Here is a 23,491-nt window from a genome sequence, read left to right as displayed (position 1 = left end):
GTACTCTTAGTAAATACTAAAGTAAGCTTTCAAAAAATATAAAAGAATAAAAAGAGCCAATAGGCCAACACTGGTAACTCACACCCATAATCCTAGCTACACAGGAGGCTGAGTTCTGAATGTCCCAGTTTGATGAAGCCAAGCTGGACAAGAAACCCCCCGAGATTCTTATCTCCAATGAACCACCAAAAAGCTGGAAGTGAAGTTGTGGCTCAAGTAGTAGGGGCTAGCTGTGGGCAGAAAAGGGAAAAGGACAGTGCTCAGGCCCTGAGTTCAAGCCCCAGGACACACACACACACACACACACACACACACACACACACACACAATACAGAAGGGTGAAAATAAAGATCAAGCCTGATGATACTGTTAGTGTCATGTGTGTGTGTGTGTGTGTGTGTGTGTGTGTGTGTGTGTGTGTGTGTGTGTGTGTGTGCCAGTTTGGGGCTTGAATTCAGGACCTACACACTGTCCCTGAGGTCTTAGGGCTTGAACTCAGGGCCTGGGCACAGTCCCTGAGCTTTTGTGCTGAAGATTGGCACTCTACCATTTGAGCCACAGCTCCATTTCAAGCTTTTCAGTGCTTCATTTGAGATAAGACCCTCATGGACTTTCCTGCTTGGAATGACTTTGAACCATGATTCTCAGATCTCAGCCTCCTGAGTAGCTGAACTATAAGCATGAGCCACCAGCACCTGGCTGTTAGTGACATTTTCACCTAGGTTTTTTGAAGGTCCAGGACCTTCATGGGGTCATTTTCAGTTCTCGTTGGGGTTTTCTTGTGAGCCCAGAGCTCTTGACTCTATATTTTACTTTTTCTTTTTACTCTCCCTTCTTTGTGCTCTTCATTTTCCTATCTCAATTTCAAGTTGTTAGCATAGTTAATCTGAGTGTTTGCACGATGCACAATAAACTTACTTACATTTAACAGTCTTGAGTTTGGTGTTGACTTTATTGAGGGAGGAGGGAGAAGGAAGATGGAAATACAGGAGAAATGGATTAGGGACTACATTTTGGTAACATCCATGGCAGAAAAGAAGAGGAAAATAAAGAGACAACCTAAAGATGTAGAGAGAAAAAAAAAGGTACCAGAGTTAGGTGTAGGCAGACTTCAAGGCAAGAAGGGTATGGAGTTTGTGTTAACTCACAAAATCTTGGACAGGGCATAATTTTTTTTTAATGTGTTCTCCTCCTGAATAAAATATCCAGCTGTGTGTTTGTAGATGACTCTTCCTGACCTTAAAGCCTGAGGGAAAATAGGGAGAGTGCCAACTCTTAGTGTGATATTGAGAAGAGGAAGACAAGCAGAAGGAAGAGGAGGAAGAGGAAGAGGAAGTGAGATGGGGCCAGTACAAAGAGGAGGTTCTTTATTGGTGGATGAGGAAGAGAAGGAGGAGACATGGACCCTCTGCAACAGGAAGGATCTTATTGGCCCAGTAGGGGGCATTCAGCGGGCCACCAGGCAGAGCTTATAAACTGGGGGGATGTTGCCAAAGCCTGAAATTCTGGGGGTGATATCAATGTCAGCAGGTGGCACCAGTGAGCGTAAGGAGAAGTTCTGAAGGATGGAGGTGAAGTAGAGGAAGAGTTCCATGCGGGCCAAGGCCTCCCCAACGCAGATCCGCTTTCCTAAGGGTACAAAAGAGGTGGGAGGGTTGAACAGGGTCTAGGGATTTTTTTTCTTTTTTTTTTTTTTGGTGCCAGTCCTGGGGCTTGAATTCTCCGCCCTCCCCAACCTTGAGGCTAACATTCTACCGTTTGAATAGAGTGATAGAGTACTAGCACTCTACCACTTCCAGCTTTTTGGTGGATTATTGGAGATAAGAGTGAAATGGATTTTTCTGCATTGGCTGGCTTTGAACTGTGAGCCTCAGATATCAGCCTCCTGAGTCGCTAGGATGACAGGCTTGAGCCACCAGCGCCTGTGTTAAATTTGTTTCTTAATGGAAAGAAATCTGTTGAGGCCTTGTCCAGTGGTACTGTTGTTCTAAAGTGGAACTCTCCATCTTCTTGCCTCAACTATTCAAATGCTGGGATTACAAGCATGCACCACCATGCCCAGAGCTACCATTTTTCCCCCTAATCATGGAGTCAGTCATTCAGATTTTTTGATTCTGGGATTCTAGGATTTAATGATTCTGAGACATAGCCCTTTGCATCCCGTTCTGATGTGGACTTGAAGAGATGGCTCTAGTCCTTATTGGGGGGAGTTTCATAGACCATGGGAACTTACCAGAAGAAAAGGCCACAAAGGCATCATTCTTCTTGAAGCGTCCCTGTTCATCCAGGAAGTGCTGAGGATAAAAGTCATTTGGGTGTTGGAAGTATTTGGGGTCTCTGAGGACAGAGCCAAGTAGTGGATAGACATCTGTGCCCTGGTGAGAAGATGGAGGGAATTAAGAAAAAGTCAGTGTTGAATAAGGAGCATTGTGTGTGTGTGAGAAAGAGGGAAGGGGGGGCGTGGAGAAGATAAAGAGGTGACAGTGAAAACTACCACCTTGGGCAGAAAGTAGCCTCGGAAGTGAGTGTCCCGGATGACGGTATGGGGGACTCCCAGGGGCACGATGTCTGTCAGTCTCTGGATCTCATGGATGACGGCATCCGTGTAGGGCATCTTGATGCGGTCATCCACTGTGGGAATCCGGTGTGGTCCAATCACCTGGATAATCTCTTCCTGGATCTTAGCTGGAAGAATCCAGGAAGACATTTCACAAAAGAAGGTAGGAAAGGGCTGGGAATATGGCTTAGAGATAGAGTGCTTGCCTAGCCTGCATGAAGCCCTGGGTACCATATATACAGTAAAGGCTGGAAATGGTGATGTGGCTCAAGTGGTAGAGTGCTAGCCTTGAGCAAAAGAAGGCAAGAAAGGGCAGCAGGTGTTTCTGTCAGAGTAGCTAAGGCAGATGCTGGTCTGGATTTTGCAAATACCATAGAGTTATAGATCCTTAGATGGAGAGATTGCTTTATCTCCATTACAAATTATTGTTCACCTCTGAAGGTAAACGCCTTGTGTGCTTTGTTTGTTTTATTTTGTTGGTTTTTTGTGTTGGTACTGGGGCTTGAACTCAGGGACTGGTCACAGTCTGAGCTTTTCCACTCAAAGCTAGAGCTCTACCACTTGACCCACAACTTCACTTCTAGCATTTTGGGGGGAAGGGGGTCCAGTCATGGGGCCTGAACTCTGGGCCTGGGCGCTGTCCCTCAGCTCTTCAGCTCAAGGCTAGCGCTCTAACACTTGAGCCACAGCGCCAATTCCAGCTTTTTTCTTTTTGCTTATGTGGTGCTGAGGAATCAAATCCAGGGCCTTATACATGCGAGGCAAGCGCTCTACCACTGAGCCACCTTCCCAGCCCCGACTTCTACCATTTTTTGCTGGTTTATTGAGATAAGAGTCTCACAGACTTTTCTGCCCAGGCTGGCTTTGAACCATGATCATCGGATCTCAGCCTCCATAGCTAGGATGACAGGTATGAGCCACCAGTACCTGTTATATCTTGCCCTTTCAAGATGGTATCTTCCTTCCTTCCTATTAGAGGAGTGGGAGATGCCAGCTCAGCTCACCTTCTACCTGAGGATATTTCATTAAGAGCAACATTCCATAGCGTAGGGTCGAGCTCACTGTTTCTGTGCCAGCAAAGAAGAGATTGAGGGTGGTGAGCACCAAATTCCTGAGGTTGAATTCTGTGTGTGGATCCTTTTTATCCTGGGAGAGAAGGAGATCATGAATAGGATTACCTTCTTCTGTCTCTGTGTTATTGGGGTTCCCCTCCACCCATGTACGAAGTAGATTGTGTGTGTGTGTGTGTGTGTGTGTGTGTGTGTGTGTGTGTGTGTGTGTATCAGTCCTGGGGCTTGAACTCAGGGCCTGGGTGCTGTCCCTTTGCTATTTTGCTCAAGGCCAGCCCTCTACCACCTGAGCCACAGCACCACTTCCAGATTTTATTTTGGTGGTTCATTGGAGATGAGTCTACTATGTACTTTCCTGCCTGGGCTGGCTTTGAACCATGATCCTCAGATCTCAACCTCCTGAATGCCTAAGAATACAGGCATGAGCCACTGGTGCCCAGAAAGGCAATTGTTTTCCAAAATATAACATTATGGGTAAACAAAGTCCAGAAGCAGGAGTGAATCTGAAAAATAGTAAGGCAGACACAGGGTGGGTGAGGGGGAGATGGGGAAGAGGGGGAAAGAGAGAACTGGGAGAAGAAAGCAGTGTGTCATTAAAACTTCCTTTCTGTTTTGTTTTGTTTTTGTCAACCCTGGGGCTGAAACTCAGAGCCTGGGCTCTGTCCCTGAGCCTCTCTGTGCTCAAGGCTAATACTCTATCATGAAAATGTTGCAATGTTCAAGCCCCATGACCAACAAAAAAAAAGAAAAGAAAAAAACATTAGGGACTGGGAAGGTGGCTCAGTGGCAGAGTGCTTGCCTTGCATGCATGAGGCCCTGGGTTTGATTCCTCAGCACCACATAAGCAAAATGAAAAAAAAAAAAAGAAAATGTTGCAATGCAAAGATGCAAATTTCTATCTGGGCGCTAGTGGCTTGCACCTGTTATCCTAGATATTCAGGAGGCTGAGAGCTGAGGGTCAAGGTTCAAGGCCAGTCTAGTCAGGAAAATCCATGAGACTATTATCTCTACTGAGCCACCAAAAAAGCCAGAAGTGGAGCTGTGGATCAAGTGGTAGAGCACTAGCCTTGAAGGAAAAAGCTCAGGGATAGCACCCAGGCCCTGAGTTCAAGCCCCAGTACTGGTGGGTACACGCATGTGCATGCATGTGTTCACACACACACACAAACACACACTGTGAACTGTATGAAATACTTCCTCTTTTCTTCCACCACATGCACATAAGGATTAACTGACCCCAGCAGGACTTTGAGGAGAAAGAACAGGGCTGGGGCGGGGGGAAGCGTGTACCTGGTGCATCTTTATAAGGAAGCAGTCGATGAAATCTCGAGGGTTTTGGAGGTCAAGTGTGGCTTCATTGACCTTGACTCTGGACGCTACAAAGGCCTTAAGGTCCTCTATCAAGTCATAGATGTGATTGTGTCTTCCGGGCAAATACTGCATGACTCCCGAATACATGTCATACAGCTGTGGACACAAGTGACAGAGATGTGTAGGCCATAGGGTCCAGGGGCCAGGGGAACCAACCAGGTGGCCTGAGTCTGGGGTCAGCAGAGAGTTGGGGTTGAGGGTGACCTTTATTGATTGATTGATTGATTGATTGATTTTTGTCATTCATGGGTTTTGAATTCGGGGCCTGGGCACTGTCTCTGAGCCTCTTTGTGCTCAAGACTAGCTCTCTACCACTTTGAACCAGAATGCCACTTCTCATTTTCTTTTATCTTTTTTTCTTTTTGTCAGGTGTGGGGTTTGAACTCTGAGCCTAGACACTATCCCTGTGCTCTTCAGCTCAAGGCAAGCACTCTACTGCGTGAGCCTCAGCGCCATTTCTGATTTTCTAGTGGTTTATTGGAGATAAGAGTCTCATGGTCTTTTCTGCCCAGACTGGCTTTGAACCACGATCCTCAGATCTCAGCCTCCTGAGAGTAGCTAGGATGACAGGCATGGGTCACTGGTGCATGTCAGAGTTGGGGAGCCAGGGGAAGGGGCAGGGAAAGTGACTCCCCATGGTTACCTGGGCCCAGGGCACACTCATCTCAATGAAAGTCTCATTAATCATCTCCAGAAGGCTCAGGAACTGCTTGTCTTCATAGTCAAAGCGGTTTCCGAAGACCACAGAACTGATGACATTGGACACCGTGCGGCTCAGGAAGAAGGTGGGATCAATTGGGGTGCCTGGGAGGGGGGGAGTGAGGGGAAGGGAGGAAGTGGAAATCATTCATGTTGGAGATGATCACGAGCAGTAATGGAGTCATGATAAAAAGCTTCACTCAGTTCCTGATGTGCAGTAAGCACACTGAGGGCTGGGTATAGTGGTGCATGAGTATAGACCCAGCACTGGGCAGGCTGAGAATAACTGGGAGAATAAAACCAGCCCTGGCTACACCCTTATCACCAAAACTCTACATACAGATTTTGGGAGTCCATTGAGGAAGGGCTCTGGATAAGTAGTTTCTAAGGGTCTTCCATGTTGACTTTTTTTAGTGGGTACTGGGCTTGAACTCAGGGTGAAGTCTGCTGATCTATCACTTGAGCCACAGCTCCACTTGTGGTTTTAGTGGTTAATGAGAGACAAAGAGTCTCACAAACTTTCCTACCTGGACTGGCTTTGAACCACGATCCTCAAGGTCTGAGCCTCTTAGGAGCTAGGGTTACAGGAATGAGCTATGGATATCACATGTTAGTTTTTTAACCTGGAACCTGGCTGGAAATCTCAGTAAATCTGGAGAGTTTCCATCTCCCATTTCAGTTTTCTGCCACCATCTTCTGCCCATCTTCTTATGGTTGAACTCTCCCTCCACTGATACCCCATCACCTAGCAGCCATTGGGGAGCTCCCCCCAACCTCCATACCTTTTGTCTTCCGGAATTCCTCTAGTAGGTACCCAGCCTCTTCCTGAATCCGCTCCTCAATGCTCCGCTTTCCCATCCCAAAGTTTCGAAGGACAGTCAGAGAAAAACGGCGAAGGACCTTCCATCGTTCTCCATTGGCCATAGCCAAACCTGCCAAGATGTGAGAATCATCTTCCCTCCACCCTGCTCTGCTCTGTGGTCAACACTGTGGTAGTCAGCATGGAGACGGACTAGCAAAGGTCTCAATTCTGCTCTGGGGGAAACTTCCCCCAATTTTCCACTCAGTGGGTATTGGGGTAACATTAAGATTAGCTCTCATGTGGAAATAACCAGATTAGTGAATTTTTTGGAAATGTAATTTGATGAATGGAAGGGTTTATGACTGGAATGGCAGGTGGGTGCAATGGATGGATGGGTGCATGGATGGATGAATGGATGGGTAATGGAGAAATGGATGGATAGACAGATAAATTGGTGGATGGATGAAAGAGTAACAGATTTATGAATGATGAAGAGGCTTGTAAAAGAATAGATAAGATGATAGATTGATGGGTGAATGAAAAATAATTGATAGGTTAGTATACATGGTTGGAAAGATTCTTCTTTATTAGAAGAATCTCTAATAAATATATTTTTGACAGATTTATGGAGCAATAGATAGGAGGAGAAAAAATACAGGGACCAAGGGGTAGATTAGAGATGGAACAGACAAGGTAACCTGATTAGGATGGAAGGATGCAGACAGGCGGGTGCCAGAGAAACACTAGAAAAGAACCTTCTGGAGCTTCTAGAAAACACATGTGTATGTGGGGTAAGATAAAAATTAATGTTGGCAGGGCCATGTGCCGGTGCCTCAATCCTGGAATCCTTGCTACTGAGGAGGTGAAAAAACTCAGGGACAGGAAGTGGCGCTGCGGCTCAAGTGGTAAAGCGCTTGCCTTGAGCTGCAGAGCTGAGAGAGAGTGTCCAGGCCCAGAGTTCAAGCCCCATGACCGAAAAAAAAAACACCTCAGGGACATCGTCCTGGACCTGAGTTCAAGCCCCAGGGCTGACACACACACACACATACACACCAATTAATAATAAAAATCAAAGTGGAATGCCACTCACCATGTATCATTACCTTCTGTCTCTCACCATCAGCTTTCATGTTAGCAAAATTAGCCTAATTTTGATAGTTTCCTCAAAGGACTCAAAACAAGGATTCCTGCTCTTCTTACAAAACATGGAACATACTAAATGCACTGTGAACATTTCTTTCTTTTCTTTCCTTCTTTCTTTCTTTCTTTCTCTCTTTCCTTTTTTCTTACTCTCTTTCTTTTTCGGTGGTTATAGGGCTTGAACTCAGGGCCTGAGCACTGTCTCTGAGCTCTTTTGCTCAAGGCTAGAGCATTATCACTTTAAGCCACGGTGACACTTCCGGTTTTTTGAATGGTTAATTGGAGATAGCAGTCTCATGGCGACTTTTCTGCCCAGGCTGGCTTCAAACCCCCATCTCAGATCTCAGCCTCCTGAGTAGCTAGGATGACAGGTATGAGCCACTGACACCTAGCTCATTGGGTATTATTTTATATGATCAGAAGCATGTAGGCATTGTGCCTTTGTGTTCATCTTTGATCTCATTGTGAGTGAAAGTCTGGAGTCCCATATCATTTATCTCATCCCGTGTGTGTGTGTGTGTGTGTGTGTGTGTGTGTGTGTGTGTGTGTGTGTGTGTGTGTGTGTGTGATCTAGTTTTGACATAGTGATCACTTTCCTTTGGTGGTGTTAGGTCATGGTTGCGACTTACCATAGCCTTGGAAGTTCCGCTCTATGGTTGCTATTTCTCCACGGCCACTGAAGTTATCTGCTTGATCTATCAGCGCCTCCTTTACTGCATCATGTCCGCATAAAATAACCACTGGCCGAGGACCCAAGTACACAGTGAACACATTGCCATATTTCTTCTGCAGCTGGGAGGGAAGGAAGGCATGGAGGAGATGATGGATTAGAGCAGGACACAGGGACAAGTCCAGGAGCTGATAGAGAGTGGAGGGATTCCAGAGGAGTGCAATAACAGATAAAGACACATCCTAGGTTTGAAAGAACTAATGGACAGTCTACTTCTGTGACCTGGGGCAGAGGCTGCGTGGGGACCCACATCCAGATAACCAAAGATGAAAGTCCACAGGGGCTGGTGGCTCAAATCTGTCATCCTAGCTAATCGGGAGACTGAGATCTGAGGATCATGGTTCAAAGCCAGCCTAGGCAGGAAAATGTGTGAGACTCTGATCTCCAATGAACCACCAAAAACCCAGAAGTAGATCTGTGGTTCAAGCCTTTTGTGCTTAGAAGCAGTGCCTACCCAGGCCCTGAGTTCAAGCTGCAGAACTAGCATACACACACACACACACACACACACACACACACACACAGAGGCACACACACACACACACACACACACACACACACAAAAGATGAATGTTCTAGTTTCATCATCTGTAAAGTGATGGATGTGGATTAGATGAATTCAGATCCATGCTTCTCTCTAAAACATTAACTTTCTGACCATGTGTTTTCTGTGTATATGTTGTCTGTGTGTGTGTGTGTGTGTGTGTGTGTGTGTGCACTAGGACTTGAACTCAAGGCCTGGGTGCTGACTCTTAGCTAGCACTCTACCACTTTGAGCTACTTCTGGCTTTTGGGGGGGGGGGGGCTGGTGAATTGGAGATAAGAGTCTCACAGACTTTCTTGCTCAGGATGGCTTTGAACCAGGATCCTCAGATATCAGCTTCTTCAGTAGCTAGGATCCCATGCATGAGCCACTGACACCCAGGGTAACTTTCTAGAATCTTGAGATACTGACCCTCCAACTTGTCTTCCAAACTCCTGACATTAAGCAGAGATGTACCCCGATGCACAAGGAATGTAAGTTCTCATGAAGTTTCTGATTCTGGGATTGTTTTCCACACTCTAAGAGGGCCAACCAAGTGTGTATGTGGGCACCTGGCCGTGGGGTTCATGGCTTCCTCTCCGGTGGGGGGAGGCCTACAGACTCACCTTCATGAAAGAGTGAAAAAAGGCATCGATGCGGACCTGCAGCACGTTCCCCAGGAAAGGAATTGGGGTGGGGCCTGGGGGCAGCTTTCCTCCCTTGTTGATTTGTTTCCAGGCCATGAAGATGAACAGACAAGACAAACTGAATGCCAGAAAGATGGTCAAGGCTCCTCCTAGGTCCATTGTGCCACACGGAGAGAGAGGTTCACTCCTCGGCTTCAGATCCTTCCTAAATAGTTTCTGGGAGCTTAAATTGAAATCTGAACATCCTGAAATTCGAGTGTGCAGGGTGTAATGCCATCAGAGGAACAGATTCCTTGGCAAGGGGGTTTATGTAACTCATAATCTCCTACCCTGAGTACACATGTATTGAGTTCACCGTTGGGAAAATCTCTGGAAAGGAGCCTTCTCCTTTCTTCCTATTTCTTGTTGGTTTTCTTCTTCTTCATCTTTTTTTTATCAGTTGTGGGGCTTGAACTAGGGCCTGGGCACTGTTTCTGAGCTCTTTTGCTCAAAGATAGTGTATTAACACTTTGAGCCACAGTGCCGCTTCTGGTATTCTGGTGGTTGATTGGAGATAAGAGTCTCATGGGTACTCCCCTGCCAAGGCTGACTTTTAACCACGATCCTCAGATCTCAGTCTCCTGAGTACCTAGGATGACATGCTTGAGCCACCAGCACCCAGATTCCAATTCTTAATTTTGACAGGAAGCTGAAGGGAAAAGAATAATCTTTTAAGAATGGCTATAATCAAATCTAATAACAACAGATGCTGGAGGGGATGTGGCCAAAAGGAAACCCTACTGAACTGTTGGTGGGAGTGTAAACTTGTTCAGCCACTCTGGAAAGCAGTATGGAGGCTCCTGAAAAGACTCCACATAGAGCTCCCCATGACCCAGCAGTCCCACTTCTGGGCATTTGCCCAAATGATCACAAACAAGGCCACACTAAAGCTACCAGCACGACTATGGTTATCGCAGCATTATTCACCATAGCTAAGATATGGAACCAACTCAGATGCTCCTCAGTAGATGAATGGATCCAGAAAATGTGGTACATATAAGCAATGGAATTCTATGCTTCCATCAGAATGACACTGCTCCATTTGTTAGGAAATGGTAAGACTTGGAAAAAATCTTATTAAGTGAAGTTACCCAGTCCCAAAGAAATTTAAGTCCCAAGGTTTCCCTTATTTGCCATAATTAGTATACATATAGGCTAATCTTATCGATGAATTGAAAAGCTCAAAAACAACATGTACAAATGACGATATAAGATGATGCTAAGTGAAATGAACCCCAAGATATGGACACAAGAGGTCTGTCTTATTGTTACTGTTTTAAATGTACCATGTGACTTTATTTTTTGTTGTTGTTGTTATTTCCTTTGTATGTTCTTTCCCCTATGGCATATCCCCTGTTGTCACTATACTCGATTTCAATACCCTGCATCTTGTGTATACATATGTCTAATTGGGGATGGGAAGGGGAATAACAAAACACTGAAACAAGGACACAGGATGACCCATTGCAACAAGGATACCCACAGGACAGTATATTGGAAACGAACTTTACAACTTCAGGCCAGGGGGAGGGGGGGGGGAGTCTTGGAGGGAGGAGAAGGGTGGACTGTGGGAGGTGGGGGAGGGAAGGGATAGTGGGACAACAATAAGGAAAGGAAAGAGTAACAATGATTGATAAGTAATGTACTCATGTAACTGTAACCCCTCTGTACAGCATCTTAACAATAAAAGAAAAGAAAAAAGAAGAAACAAAGAATAATCTCTTCAATGAACTGTTGGAGCCAGTCAGAAGTGGCACTGTGGCTCAAGTGGTAGAGCATCAACCTTGTGTGACAAAGCTCAGGGACAGTGCTCAGGCCCTGAGTTCAAGCCCCAGTACTGGCAAACACACGCACATATGCACACATGCATGCGCATACGCACACACACATACAGACAAAGTCAAAATGTCCTGACCTTCAACATCGCACCATACATAAAAGAAGAGGAAATAAGCATGAAAAGAGGTACTTGTCACAGGGATTTCCCAGTTACTTGTTTAGCTCCTAGCCCAACACCCCAGGAGAGACTTGGGTCCCTTTTGCTTCCCTCAGCCCTAAAAATTGTTGCTAACATCAGGCACTTCTGAAGCTTTGATAACTATAGGAAATTCACCAGAGCTATTTGGCAGGAGCATCAGTCAGGCTGCTACTGAGCACAAAACCTGCCAGGAACACAGAGAACATAGATCAGCCTTCAGGGACCTCCCAGAAAATCATACAATTTCAAAACACTTTGACCCAATGTCAACATGGACATTGTGTGTGTGTTTTCCAGTTTGGCACTCTTCACACAAAAGGTCTGAAAAAAATTTAAATTTTTTTTACTGTAATTTTTGGGTTCTCTTTTCTATACCGTGCATGGATTAATTGGTGACTTTTCTTTCCCCTCCAAGGGAACCCCATAAGAAATCACGAAGGGAATTCCTCATGCAAAAACAACAAACAAACATCTGGCAGGTACCAGTGCTTGCACCTGACATCCTAGCAGCTCAGAAGGCTGAGATCTGAGGATTGAGGTTTAAAGCCAGTCTAGGTAGGAAAGTCCATGAGACGCTTATCTCCAATGAACTACTCAAAGACCCAAAGTGGAACTTAAGTGGCTCAAGTGGTAGAGTGCCAGCCTTGAGTGGAAAAAGCTAACGTACAGCCCTAGGACAAGTGTGTGCATGCACACATAAACATACACACACACACACACACACACACACACACACACACAGATACAAATTGGAGGGCTGAGGATTCAGTTCAGTGATAGAGCACTAGTTCTGTCATGTAAAGTCCTGTATTTGACCCCTACAACATTAGAAAAAAATAAAGAACAATGGAAACTTTATAAGAACGTGTTAAAATATATGTATATATGTATGTGTATATATATATAGCTATAGAAAGAATATAGTTATTTTACTATATGTTTGTTATATGTGTGTGTGTGTGTGTGTCTTTTATGGGACACTCTGAGCCTGGACTCTGTCCCTGAACTCATTCACTCAAGGCTATCACTCTCCCACTTTAAGACACAGTGCTACTTCTGATTTTCTGGTGGTTCATTGGAGGTAAGAGTCTCACAGACTTTCCTACCCATGCTGGCTTGGAACCATAATCCTCAGTTCTCAGGTTCCTGAGTAGCTAGGATGACAGGCGTGAGCCACCAGCACCTGATTTATAAAATAGTTTTGTTACATATATATTTTTATTTTTCTTGTGCTGATACTGAGGGTTGAATTCAGGGTCTCGTGTTCTTGTTTGGCTTTACTTGTTCAAGGCTGGCCCTCTACCACTTGGACCACAGCTTCATTTCCAGTTTTTTGATGACTAATTGGGCATAAAAGACTCATGGTCTTTCTAGCCCTGGGTGTGACTTTGAACCTCAACTCTCAGATCTCATTCTCCTCAGTATCTAGGATTATCAGGAGCCATTGGCTCCTGGCAAGAACAACATATTTTAATTAGTAGTAATATTTAAGGTATTAGAAATTCTAAAGTCCTTTGCCACTACAGATTACTTTTTACCTGTTTAGCATTTCCTGTGTATGGACTCTTACAAAGTCCACACAATTGTGTAACATGTCTTCTATTTTTATTTGGTTTTTTTTGTTGTTGTTAACTAGGATAAAATACACCTAATACAATATTTACCATTGGAATGTCTTTTAAGTGTACAAATCAGCAACATTAAGAACATTTAGATTATAAAATTACTGGCACTGTCCAACTCGGTAACTCTTTTAATTTTGTGAAACTAAAACTTGAGACCCACTAAATAATAACTCCCCATTGTCCCTCCCTCCTCCCAACATTCACAAACCACAACTATCTTGTTCAAGGTAAGCATACTACCTCTTGAACCACAGTTCCACTTCCAGCTTTTTTTGATAGTTCATTGGAGATAAAAAGTCTCTTTGAATTGTTACTAAGTATTCCAGGCTCAGTCTTGAATTTATAATCTTCCTTCCTCAGCCTCCCAAGTGCTGTGATTAAAGGTGTATACCACCATGCCTTGCCAGTATTTCTTTTTCCTTTTTTTGCCAGTCCTGGGACTTGAACTGAGGGCCTGAGCACTGTCCCTGAGCTGCTTCTTGCTCAAGGCTAGCATTCTACCACTTAAGCCCACAGCACCATTCCTGGTTTTTCTGTTAATGGGGTACTGAGGAATCAAGCCCAGGGTTTCATGCATCTAGGCAAGCACTCCACCACTAAACCACATTCCCAGCCCAGTATTTCTGGGGGTGGGGGTGGGGGGTGTTTTGTTGGTCATGAGGTTTGAACTCAAGGCCTGGGTATCCTTGAGTTCTTTTGCTCAAGGCTAATGCTCTACCACTTTGAGCCACAATTCTCCTTCCTGTTTTCTGGTGGTTTGTTGGAGATAAGAATCTCACGGATTTTTCTGCCACAGCTGGCTTCTAACCATGATCCTCAGATGTCAGCCTCCTGAGTAGCTAGGATTACAGGTGTGAGCCACCAGTACCTGAGCACTGTCCCTGAGCCTCTCTGTGCTCAAGGCTAGCACTCTATCACTAGAGCCACAGCTCCATTTCTGGCTTTTTATGTTTATGTGGTACTGAGGAATCAAACCCAGGGCTTCATGCATGTGAGGCAAGCACTCTACCACTGAGCCACATTCCCAGCTGTCACTAGTATTTCTCGAGTTGCACACTACACCCGTCAGGCATTTTTCCATGGATCATTATCCTATAAATTCCTCAACAAATCAACAAGATGGGGTCTGAACCACTTTGCAGACTGGAACATCTCAACTTAGATACAAAAACGAAGATATACTCCAGTGTGCTATTTGAGCAGCAACAATCAAACCCACCACAAATGATTCAAGAGTTTCTACCATTTCCTGGGACATCCCAATCTACCCAGTGGAGGACGACATTGCACCCAAGAGGAACACAGGGAGCAGGGCTGGGAAACAGCCTGGAGGTCACACAATGAGGCCACTCACACTCATTGATAATCTCAAAGGTGTGCCTAGCTGCAAAGGATGCTGGGAAGTGTAGTCTTTCCATTGAATCATCTTGAGTTCCATTCAGATTTAACGGTTCAATTCTGATTGTTGGGGTTTTGTTTTTTTGGTGTGTTGTGGGTGGGAGGTTTTGGTTTTTTTTTTTTTTTTTTGGTTGTTTGGTTGATTTGGTTTGTTGGTTCTTTTGGTGCCAGTCCTAGGTTTTGAATTCAGGGCCTGGACAATGTCCTTGAGATTTGTACTCAAAGCTAGTTCTCTACCCCTTGAGCCACAGTTCCAGTTCTGGTTTAGTTTATGTTGGTGGTGGTAGTGGTGATTCATTGGAGATAAGAGTCTCATATGGGACTTTCCTGCCTGAGTTGGCTTTGAAATGTGATCCTCAGATCTCAGCCTCCTGAGTAGCTAAGATTATAGGCGTGAACACCAGCACCCAGCTTGGCCCTGGCAGCAGCAGGGGGGGGGCAGATAATTCTTAAAGGAAGAAGAGGCAGATGGATGTAAGTGGTAAGGGAAATCCTCCAGGCATGAGAAGATGGATGGATGGAGGGATGGATGGATGGATGGATGGATGGATGGATGGATGGATGGACGGATGGATGGACGGATGGATGGATGGATGGATGGGGAATCTGAAAAGAATTGAGCTACAAAGGAGCAGGGCTGGGGTTGGAAAGGTGGCTTAGTGATAGAGTGCTTGCCTTGCATACATGCCCTGGGTTTGATTCCTCAGCACCACATAAGCAGAAAAAGCCACATGTGGCACTGTGGCTCAAGTGATAGAGCGCTAGCCTTGAGCTGAAGAGCTGAGGGACAGTGCCCAGGCCCAGAGTTCAGGCCCCTGACCAAAAAAAAAAAAAAAAAAAGAGCAGGGTTGATATTTCATCTCATGGAAGTTTCCAGGTGGGGCAGAGGGAGGAAATCAGAGATGTAAATGGCTCCCATACATAGCAAAGAGATAAACCTTTAGGTAGTAACCTTTAGGTATCTTAGTAGCGGCTTAGGTTCTCATATTCTCCCATGGGAAGGACCACTAAAAGGTGTGAGGCACCAGGAAGAAGAAATTGTACTCACTCTGATTACCATAGCCTTGGGGCTCCACCTCTTAGTAACCACAATACCTTTGGATTAAGTGCATCCTGAGAATTGGATACAAAGGGGGCTGGCTGTGGCCACAGGCTTACATAACTTCCTGTCCCTCCTCTGAACTTATCTTGGAGCTATTTGCTTTTTGTCATCACTTTAACCATTGCTTGCATATGCATTTGTGCATGTGTGCGTGCATGTGTGTGTGTGTGTGTACTAAGGCTTCAACTGAGGCCCAAGGTACTGTCCCTTACATTTTTGTGCTCAAAGCTAGCACTGTACCATCCTAGCACTGTACCACCATTCTACTTCCGGCTTCTTGGTGGTTCCTTGGGGATAAAGAGTCTCAAGGACTTTCCTATCCAGGCTGGCTTCAAACTGCGATTCTCAGATCTCAGTTTCTTGAGTCGCTAGGATTACAGGTGTGAACCACTGGCTTCCTGGCTCCAGAATCTTCTTCCAGAAGCACCATGTGAATGAAATTCATCACTTCCCATTGACCAGATCCTCATGTGTTCCCGTGTCATCTCCTTCATCTGAATGGATGGTGATTGACCTGGGGTCATTTGACCCCTGACAGGCACCGTAGAGCCCTAGTATACCAAATCACAGGTATTTCTGGAAAGCAGTGAATCACTTCCATCCTGGGGGGGGAATCGGTACCAGTGGATCAGACAGGAGAGCAGGAGCTTCTTCTTCTATCCTCAGAGACTTTGCTTCCAAAGCTTAGAAACTCTAGGCCATCCAGGGCACCAGCAGCTCATGCCTTTCATCCCAGCTACTCAGAAGGCTGATACCTAAGGATCACTGTTCAAAGCCAGCCTGGGCAGGCAAGTCTATGAGACTCGTATGTGCCATGAACCACCTAAAAACCTGGAAGTGGAGCTGTGGCTTATTGCTAACCACAACTAGGAACAGCACAACAAGATACTAGAGCTGAAGAAATGAGAAAGAGAAAGAGACTAGGAAAGTGGAGTACCAGGGGATCCAGAGCTCACTGGCTCCTGAACCCTGAGCTTCTGTAAGCAAGTTTATTTATTTAGTTCAGCATAGAGAAGGTTACTATAGGTACATGCAGAAAACAAGATGTCAGTCTATCTTGTGCTTACAATCATTAATATAAGACACAGCCAGGCACCGGTAGCTCATGCCTGTAATCCTAGCTACTCAGAAAGCTGAGACCTAAGGATCATAGTTCGAATCCAGCCCAGGCAGAAAAATCCTCATGAGACTCTTATCTCCAATAAACCACTCAGAAATGAAATGGCACTGTAGCTCAAGTGGTAGAGTACTAGTCTTGAGCACAAAGAGGCTCAAGGACAGCACCCAGGCCTTGATTCAAACCCCACAACTGACTATATAGTTTAGGTACAAAGCAAAACTAACTCCCTAAAGTGAAGGAGCAGTGAGACGCTGTGACCACAACGCAAGCATTCATCTTATTCTCATTGTCTCAAGCTACATAAGGGCCAATCAACTGGGACTCACACACCATCAGGTCCAGTTAATTGTAATTTACACATTTCTTTTGCCCTGCCTTGTTCTGATCTGTCTAGGGTCCAGTTCTCAGCTTGCTGAGTACTGAGGAGGCCTTGTTCCAACCTCTTAATCCTTTGCTGGTCTCACAGCTTGGCTCCAGAGTACCCTACAGTGGCTCAAAATGGTAAAGCACTAGCCTTGAGCAAAAGAACTCAGGGATAGTGTCCAGGCCCTGAGTTCAAGCTCCATCTCTGACAAAAAAAAAGAAAGAGAAAAAGATAGACAGACAGACAGACAGATGGATGGATGGATGGATGGACGGACAGACAAGCAGGCAGGTAGGCAGACAGACAGACAAAAGAGAAACCCAGAGAACATTGAGGCTTGTAGAATGGTTCGTAAAGAACCACCAGCCTTGAGTGAAAAAGCCAAGTGAGATCTCAAGGTCCTGAGTTCAAGCCCCAGTTCCAGAACAAAAAGAAAGGAAGGAAAGGAAGGAGGGAGGGAGGGAAAGGAAAGAAAGAAAGAGATGGAGAAATAGAGAGACAGAGACACAAAGAGAGACAGAAATCCTGCTCCATGCTGGGCACGGGTTGTTCACACCTATAATCCTAGCAACTCAGGAGGCTGAGCTCTTAGAACTGAGGTTCAAAGCCAACATAGGCAGGAAAGTCCATGGGACTCTTACCTCTAATGAACCACCAGAAAACTGGAAATGGCACTGTGGCTCAAAGTGGTGGAGTGCTAGCCTTGAGCATCAAAGCTCAGAAACAGTGCCCAGACCCTGACTTCAAACCCTACAATGAACAAAAATGGGAAATTTGCTCCATAAATTCTTGACATCAAGTTAACTTAAAAGACTGCAGGCTGCTGTGGCCGGGCAGGTGCGATGCTGCCGGGGTCTGGTCTGGGGCTGGTGTGGTGCTTTGGACGCTGAATGTCCTCCAACAAAGGCTTGGGCCCCAACTGGCTGTGAGTGGACAGAGGTAGAAGCTTTAAGAGTCAGGGCTTAGTGGTAGATGTTAGGTTATTTTGAGGCTGCCTTATAAAGGCCCATGCAGAGTTCCAAGCCCTTCCTCTTCCTCTTCCTCACTTCCCATCCATGGAGGAACAGTTGTGATCTTCGCCTCCTGTTCCGGGTACTGCCTCCTCCCACCTCCAAAGTTCTCTCTGTCTCTGTCTGTCTGTCTCTCTGTGTCTCTGTCTCTCTGTCTCTCTCTGTCTCTGTCTCTCTCACCAGCAGTGAGGCTTGAACTCAGGGCCTGAGCACTATCCCTGAGCTTTTTTTCCCCAAGGATGGCATTTTACTACTTGAGCCACAGCTATACTTCTGGCTTGACTGTAGTTCATTGGAGAGAGTATCATTGACTTTCCTGCCCAGGCTGGTTTTGAACCACAGTGCTCAGATCTCTGCCTCCTGAGTAGGTACGCGGACAAGCTTGAGCTAGTGGCCCCCAGCTTTAGCTGTCTCTCACAGCACCTATCACTGTCTGCCCTCACCCTGTTTATTAATCCTCTCCTGCACTGGTGTCAGTTCACCAGGAGAGGGATGTTTCCTTGGTTTGATGCCCAAATCCCAACTCAGCACTCTGCTGCTGCCTAGTGGTCACAGGGGAGCAGTGCATGAACTCCCCTCAAGCGCTGGTCAGCCTGTATGTTTGATGGTGGGGAAAACGGAAAATTCTTTGTGAAGGGTAGGAAAGAATTTACAAAATTTGTACTTTGCAACATGGGAGGGGGGAAAAAATCACCTCATAAAAATTGGCTTGGTCAAGGTATTGGCAAACAAATCAAAATGTGTGGGATTTACAAGCCACTGTGTAGACTCCAGTATTTCTAAGAGCTCAACTCTCACAGTCTAGACCCAAACATTGTAAAATGTCAAGTGCTTGGTAAATGTCGAAGCTCTTAAACACACACACACGCACGCACACACACACACACACACACACACACACACACGAGAGAGAGAGAGAGAGAGAGAGAGAGAGAGAGAGAGAGAGAGATTCTGTAAGCAGAATATTCTGTTTCCAGGGTGTTGTGGAATATTCTGTGAACAGCTCATGCTAAAGGCAATGGTGCATGTGTGCACACACACGTGCATGAATTCAGTCTGTGTATGTGTGTGTGTCTCTCTCTGAGCATTCTCCATTGGTTTATTCTTGCTCAAGGATGGTGCTCTACCACTTGAGCCACAGTCTATTACCTACTGCATTTGATACCTGGTTTATGGTTGATTTATTTATTTGGATTCTGCTGTCAGCTCTTTTTCATCTGAGTGGAAATGCAAGAGAAATCTGTCCCCAACCAATGTTCAAATCACAATCTAGAAACACAAGTAATATGAAAATATGGCTTTGCCATACATGACATCACCCCTTCAGAACTGAATGGACTCACAGACTCACATAATTATAGGCCAAACTATGCTACAGGGAAAAATACCAATGTTCCTCAAATGATTCACTCCCCCACCCTACTCCAAAAATAGGAAGGGAAACAATGCTATTGAAGTCATTTTATGAAGCCAGTATGAGACCCTAAAACTAAAACCTGGAAAAGATGTCACAAAAAAAAGAGAAATTTGTAGCCCAATTTCCTTACTGAGTATACACACAAGAATTCACAAAAAAAAAAAAAAAAGCCGGGCATCAGTGACTCATGCCTAGCTACTCAGGAGGCTGAGATCTAAGGATTATGTTTCACATCCAGCCAGGATGGGAAAGTCTAGCAGACTCTCTCCAATGAACCAACAACAACAACAAAAAAACTAGAAATGAAGCAATGGCTCAAGTGATAGAATGCTAGCCTTGAGCAAAAGTGAGGCTGAATACAAGCCCTAGTACTGGCACAACAAAATAGATAAATAAATGAATGGATGCATGGATAGAGCAATAGATGAGGGAATATAAAGACAGAGCAAGATGGCTATATAGAGATAGATGGATAGATAGATAGATAGATAGATAGATAGATAGATAGATAGATAGATAGATAGATAGATAGATAGATAGATAGATAGATGGATAGATGGATAGATGGATAGATGGATAGATGGATAGATAGATAGATAGATAGATAGATAGATAGATAGATAGATAGATAGATAGATGGATGGATGGATGGATGGATGGATGGATGGATGGATGGATGGATGGATGGATGGATGGATGGATGGATGGATGGATGGATGGATGGATAGATAGATAGATAGATAGATAGATAGATAGATAGATAGATAGATAGATAGATGGATAGATAGATAGATAGATAGATAGATAGATAGATAGAAATAGTAGGTACTCCAAGGTGCCAATATAAGAATTTAACCACTCAAGGGTATGGGCTAAGGAAATGATTGTTCAGAAAGAAGTAGGGGAGAAAGGGGAGAAAGCAGGTGACAGGGTTTGGGAATGTGGCTCAGTGGTAGAGTGCTTGCATAGCATGCATGAAGCCCTGAGTTCCATTCCTCAGTACCATATGCACAGAAAAAGCCGGAAGTGGCCCTGTGGCTTAAGTGGTAGAGTTTTAGCCTTGAGCAAGAGAAGCTCAGGGAGAGTGCCCAGGCCCTGAGTTCAAGCCCCAGGACTGACCAAAAAAAAAAAAAAATGCAGGTGGCTGAAGGTTATGGCCTTGGGTGACTGTGATCTCTTTCATGGTGGAGGAACATGGAGATTATCATGTGGAATAAAGGCAGCAGACCCAGGAGATCACACTGTGTTTGAGTCTATTTATTTGAAACTCACCGGATAGACAAGTCATTGGACACCAGTCCGATTGGCCGGTGTGAGGGCCGGGGGAGGGAGGAGGGAAGGCAGGAACAAATGAGGAGGCATGGCTTTACTGGGTTCAGAGGCAGGAGGAACAGCCAAAGGTGTTGAATGAGGTGAACAATGTTAAAGGACGCGTTGGAAAGCAGTGCATTTTGCATGCTGCACATCCTGCTTGCGATCTACATGGAGGGCGAGGGGTGGCCTCCGGAGCCACACAGGAACCTGGCCCCTCCGTTCACAGGTGGGGGACATTTCATGATCTCAAATCCTCTGAGCCCTCTTCTGCTAACCCATTCAGAGGGGCAGGAAGCGCAGCTGGTAGGTGGGGGGCACTCTGCCCACGCCACACTCACGGGGGGACAGGTCAATGTCCTTCGGAGCCACAGGACTGGCCAAGGAGAAGTGCTGAAGGATGGTGGTAAAGAAGAGGAATAATTCATTCCGGGCGATTCCTTCACCGAGACAGATGCGCTTCCCTGTGGGCACAGAAGAGCAGCCTGTGGATGCTGGGACAGGGCAGAGTCTTGGCCTGGCCTCATCCTTACACCCAGATGCCTGTGTCCTTCAGAGGGAATGGACTACAGACTGGAGATTAGGGGTACACCTTTTTTTGGGGGGAGGGGAGGGTCCTGATCCTTCTGACGCTGGGAGGAGAAGTTGAGGTGGGTGTCCTGTGTGCATTTCTCTACTTCTTTTGTGCCCATCCTGGGATTTGAACTCAGAGCCTAGGCACTGACCTTCAGCAGTTCTCATTCAAGGCTGGTGCTCTACCATTTGAGTCACAGCTCCATGTCTGGCTTTTTTTGGTGGCTCATTGGAAAAGAGTTTCACAGACTGGTCTGCCTGGACTAGATCTGAACTGTGATCCTCAGATCTCAGCCTCTTGAGGAGCGAGGATGGCAGGCGTGAACCTGTGGTACCCGGCCCACGTTCATTTCATTGTCCATTTTGTTACATTTCTAGAGGGGTCAGTGGTCCATAGGAGATAAAGACACATTTGTGGGTGAAGTGGGCAGATGTGCGGGGTCTACATATAATATACATTTCTGAGTTAACATTGTGTGTGTGTGTGTGTGTGTGTGTGTGTGTGTTCCAGGGCTTGAACTCAAGGCCTGGGTGCTGTGTCTGAGCTTTTGTGCTCAAGGCTGGTACTCTACCACTTGAGTCACAGCTCCACTTTTGGCTTTTTTTGTGGGGGGGGAGGAGTTTATTGAAGATAAGAGTCTCAAGGACTTTCCTGCCCAAGCTGGCCTTGAATCGTGATCCTCAGATCTCAGCCTCCTGAGTAGCTGGGCTTACAGGTGAATGCACTGACACCCAGCTGAAAAGTAGGTTTTATAGACTGTTTTCTCAACATTGGTTCCCATGAGGAATCCTAATGCGGGTGGGGTGGGTGGGGAATCACGCCTTCGTGGGCAAGGTCCAACATCCTTTGGCACCTCTAGAATGGAGGAGGCAGGTGGTGAGGAGGGCTCAGGCAGGCCCTTCCCCAGGAACTGGTTCTGGGACTGGCTTTTCTCCCTTCTTTTTTTCCTTGAGGCTATTTGTACACCCTTGATATCTCCTTGGCTCTAACAGTTTGTTAGTTCAGTCTATCTGTCTGCAGGAGGGAGCCGCTGTTTTTCTTTTTGTTGTTGTGATTGTTGGTGGTGGTGGTAGTGGTGGTGATGGTGGTAGTGTGTATGTACCAGATCTGGCACTTGAACTCAAGGCCTGGCCACTGTCCCTGATCTTTTTTCTTCATGCTAGTGCTCTACAACTTGAGCCACAGCTCCACTTCTGGCTTCTGGCTGGTTCATTGGAGATAAGAGTCTCAAGGATTTTCCTACCCTGGCTAGCTTTGAACTGTGATCCTCAGATCTCAGCTTCCTGAGTAGCTAGGGTGACTGGTGCCTGGCCCAGATTATGTCTTTAGGACATAATCTAACCTCTCAAGTCCCCTCACCAGCTTGTAGTGCCGACAGAATGGAGGTGGTTCAGACTAAGCAGCTAGAATATGCTATATGCTCAATAAACAAGCACCTGCTGTTGTCTGTCTCAGGAAGAGGGTCGGGCCTGCCCTCTGGTGTCCGGGAAAGGAATGGAGGATTCCACTTACCAATGGAAAAAGGCATGAAGGCATCATTCTTCTTCAGTGCCCCGTTGGCATCCAGAAAGTGGTCAGGGTTGAACTCATCTGGTTTTGCAAAGTAGTGTGGGTCATGGAGAGCAGAACTCAGGATGGGGTAGACTTCAGTGTTCTGGAAAAGGTTACAAGATCAAAGATCAAAGATATTTCCCTTTCTGGGACTGGACTGGAGGTGTGGTTTCGGCTGTAAAGCACCTGCCTAGCCAGCCTAAAACCAAGTTCAAACTCCAGCAGCATCAAATATAATTAAGTTTAACAAAGAAAAATGGGACTCTGTTGGGAAAAAAGTAGCAACAGGTTGAGATAGAAGGTTAAGGACAGAAGAGGTAACCTGTGCACCTGTAGTTCAAACCCTTATTCCTAGCTATTCAGGAGGCTGAGATCTAGAGGATCTCAGTTTGAAGCCAGTCCAGACAGGCAAGTCCATGAAACTCTTATCTTCTGTGGTTCAAGTGGTAGAGCACCAGCTTTG

General features: G+C 45.8%; 2 protein-coding genes across 2 annotated transcripts in view; both read right to left on the bottom strand.

Moving 5' to 3' along the window:
• Positions 1–1,447: 1,447 nt before the first annotated feature.
• Positions 1,448–9,698, bottom strand: LOC122097401 (cytochrome P450 2G1). The gene is made up of 9 exons (XM_042667859.1): positions 9,519–9,698; positions 8,269–8,431; positions 6,480–6,629; positions 5,642–5,802; positions 4,918–5,094; positions 3,562–3,703; positions 2,498–2,685; positions 2,234–2,375; positions 1,448–1,629 (listed from the first exon to the last, which is right to left on the bottom strand). The coding sequence occupies exons 1-9, from the start codon at positions 9,696–9,698 to the stop codon at positions 1,448–1,450; spliced, it is 1,485 nt and encodes a 494-aa protein (XP_042523793.1).
• Positions 9,699–21,111: 11,413 nt separating this feature from the next.
• Positions 21,112–23,491, bottom strand: part of LOC122097400 (cytochrome P450 2B4-like) — a 12,731-nt gene continuing 10,351 nt past the window's right edge. The window contains exons 8-9 of the mRNA XM_042667858.1: positions 22,990–23,131; positions 21,112–21,367 (exon numbers count right to left, since the gene is read on the bottom strand). Coding sequence (XP_042523792.1) covers positions 21,186–21,367; positions 22,990–23,131 — 324 coding nt within the window. The 3' untranslated portion in view covers positions 21,112–21,185. The remainder of the gene's footprint in view (positions 21,368–22,989; positions 23,132–23,491) is intronic.

This window comes from Dipodomys spectabilis, unplaced genomic scaffold, assembly GCF_019054845.1.
Source record: "Dipodomys spectabilis isolate Male_0828 unplaced genomic scaffold, ASM1905484v1 ptg000422l, whole genome shotgun sequence".
NCBI lineage: Eukaryota > Metazoa > Chordata > Mammalia > Rodentia > Heteromyidae > Dipodomys > Dipodomys spectabilis.
Note: the sequence above shows the minus strand (reverse complement) of the source record. Positions and strands in the feature narration are given on the sequence as shown.

Bases quoted from the DNA above. Each gene is read 5' to 3' on its own strand.
- LOC122097401 (XM_042667859.1), bottom strand. From the start codon at position 9,698: ATGGACCTAGGAGGAGCCTTGACCATCTTTCTGGCATTCAGTTTGTCT. The intron at 8,432-9,518 runs GTGAGTCTGTAG...CTTCCCTCCCAG, and splicing joins TTTTTCACTCTTTCATGAAG to CTGCAGAAGAAATATGGCAA. The intron at 6,630-8,268 runs GTAAGTCGCAAC...ACATCTTGGCAG, and splicing joins GCGGAACTTCCAAGGCTATG to GTTTGGCTATGGCCAATGGA.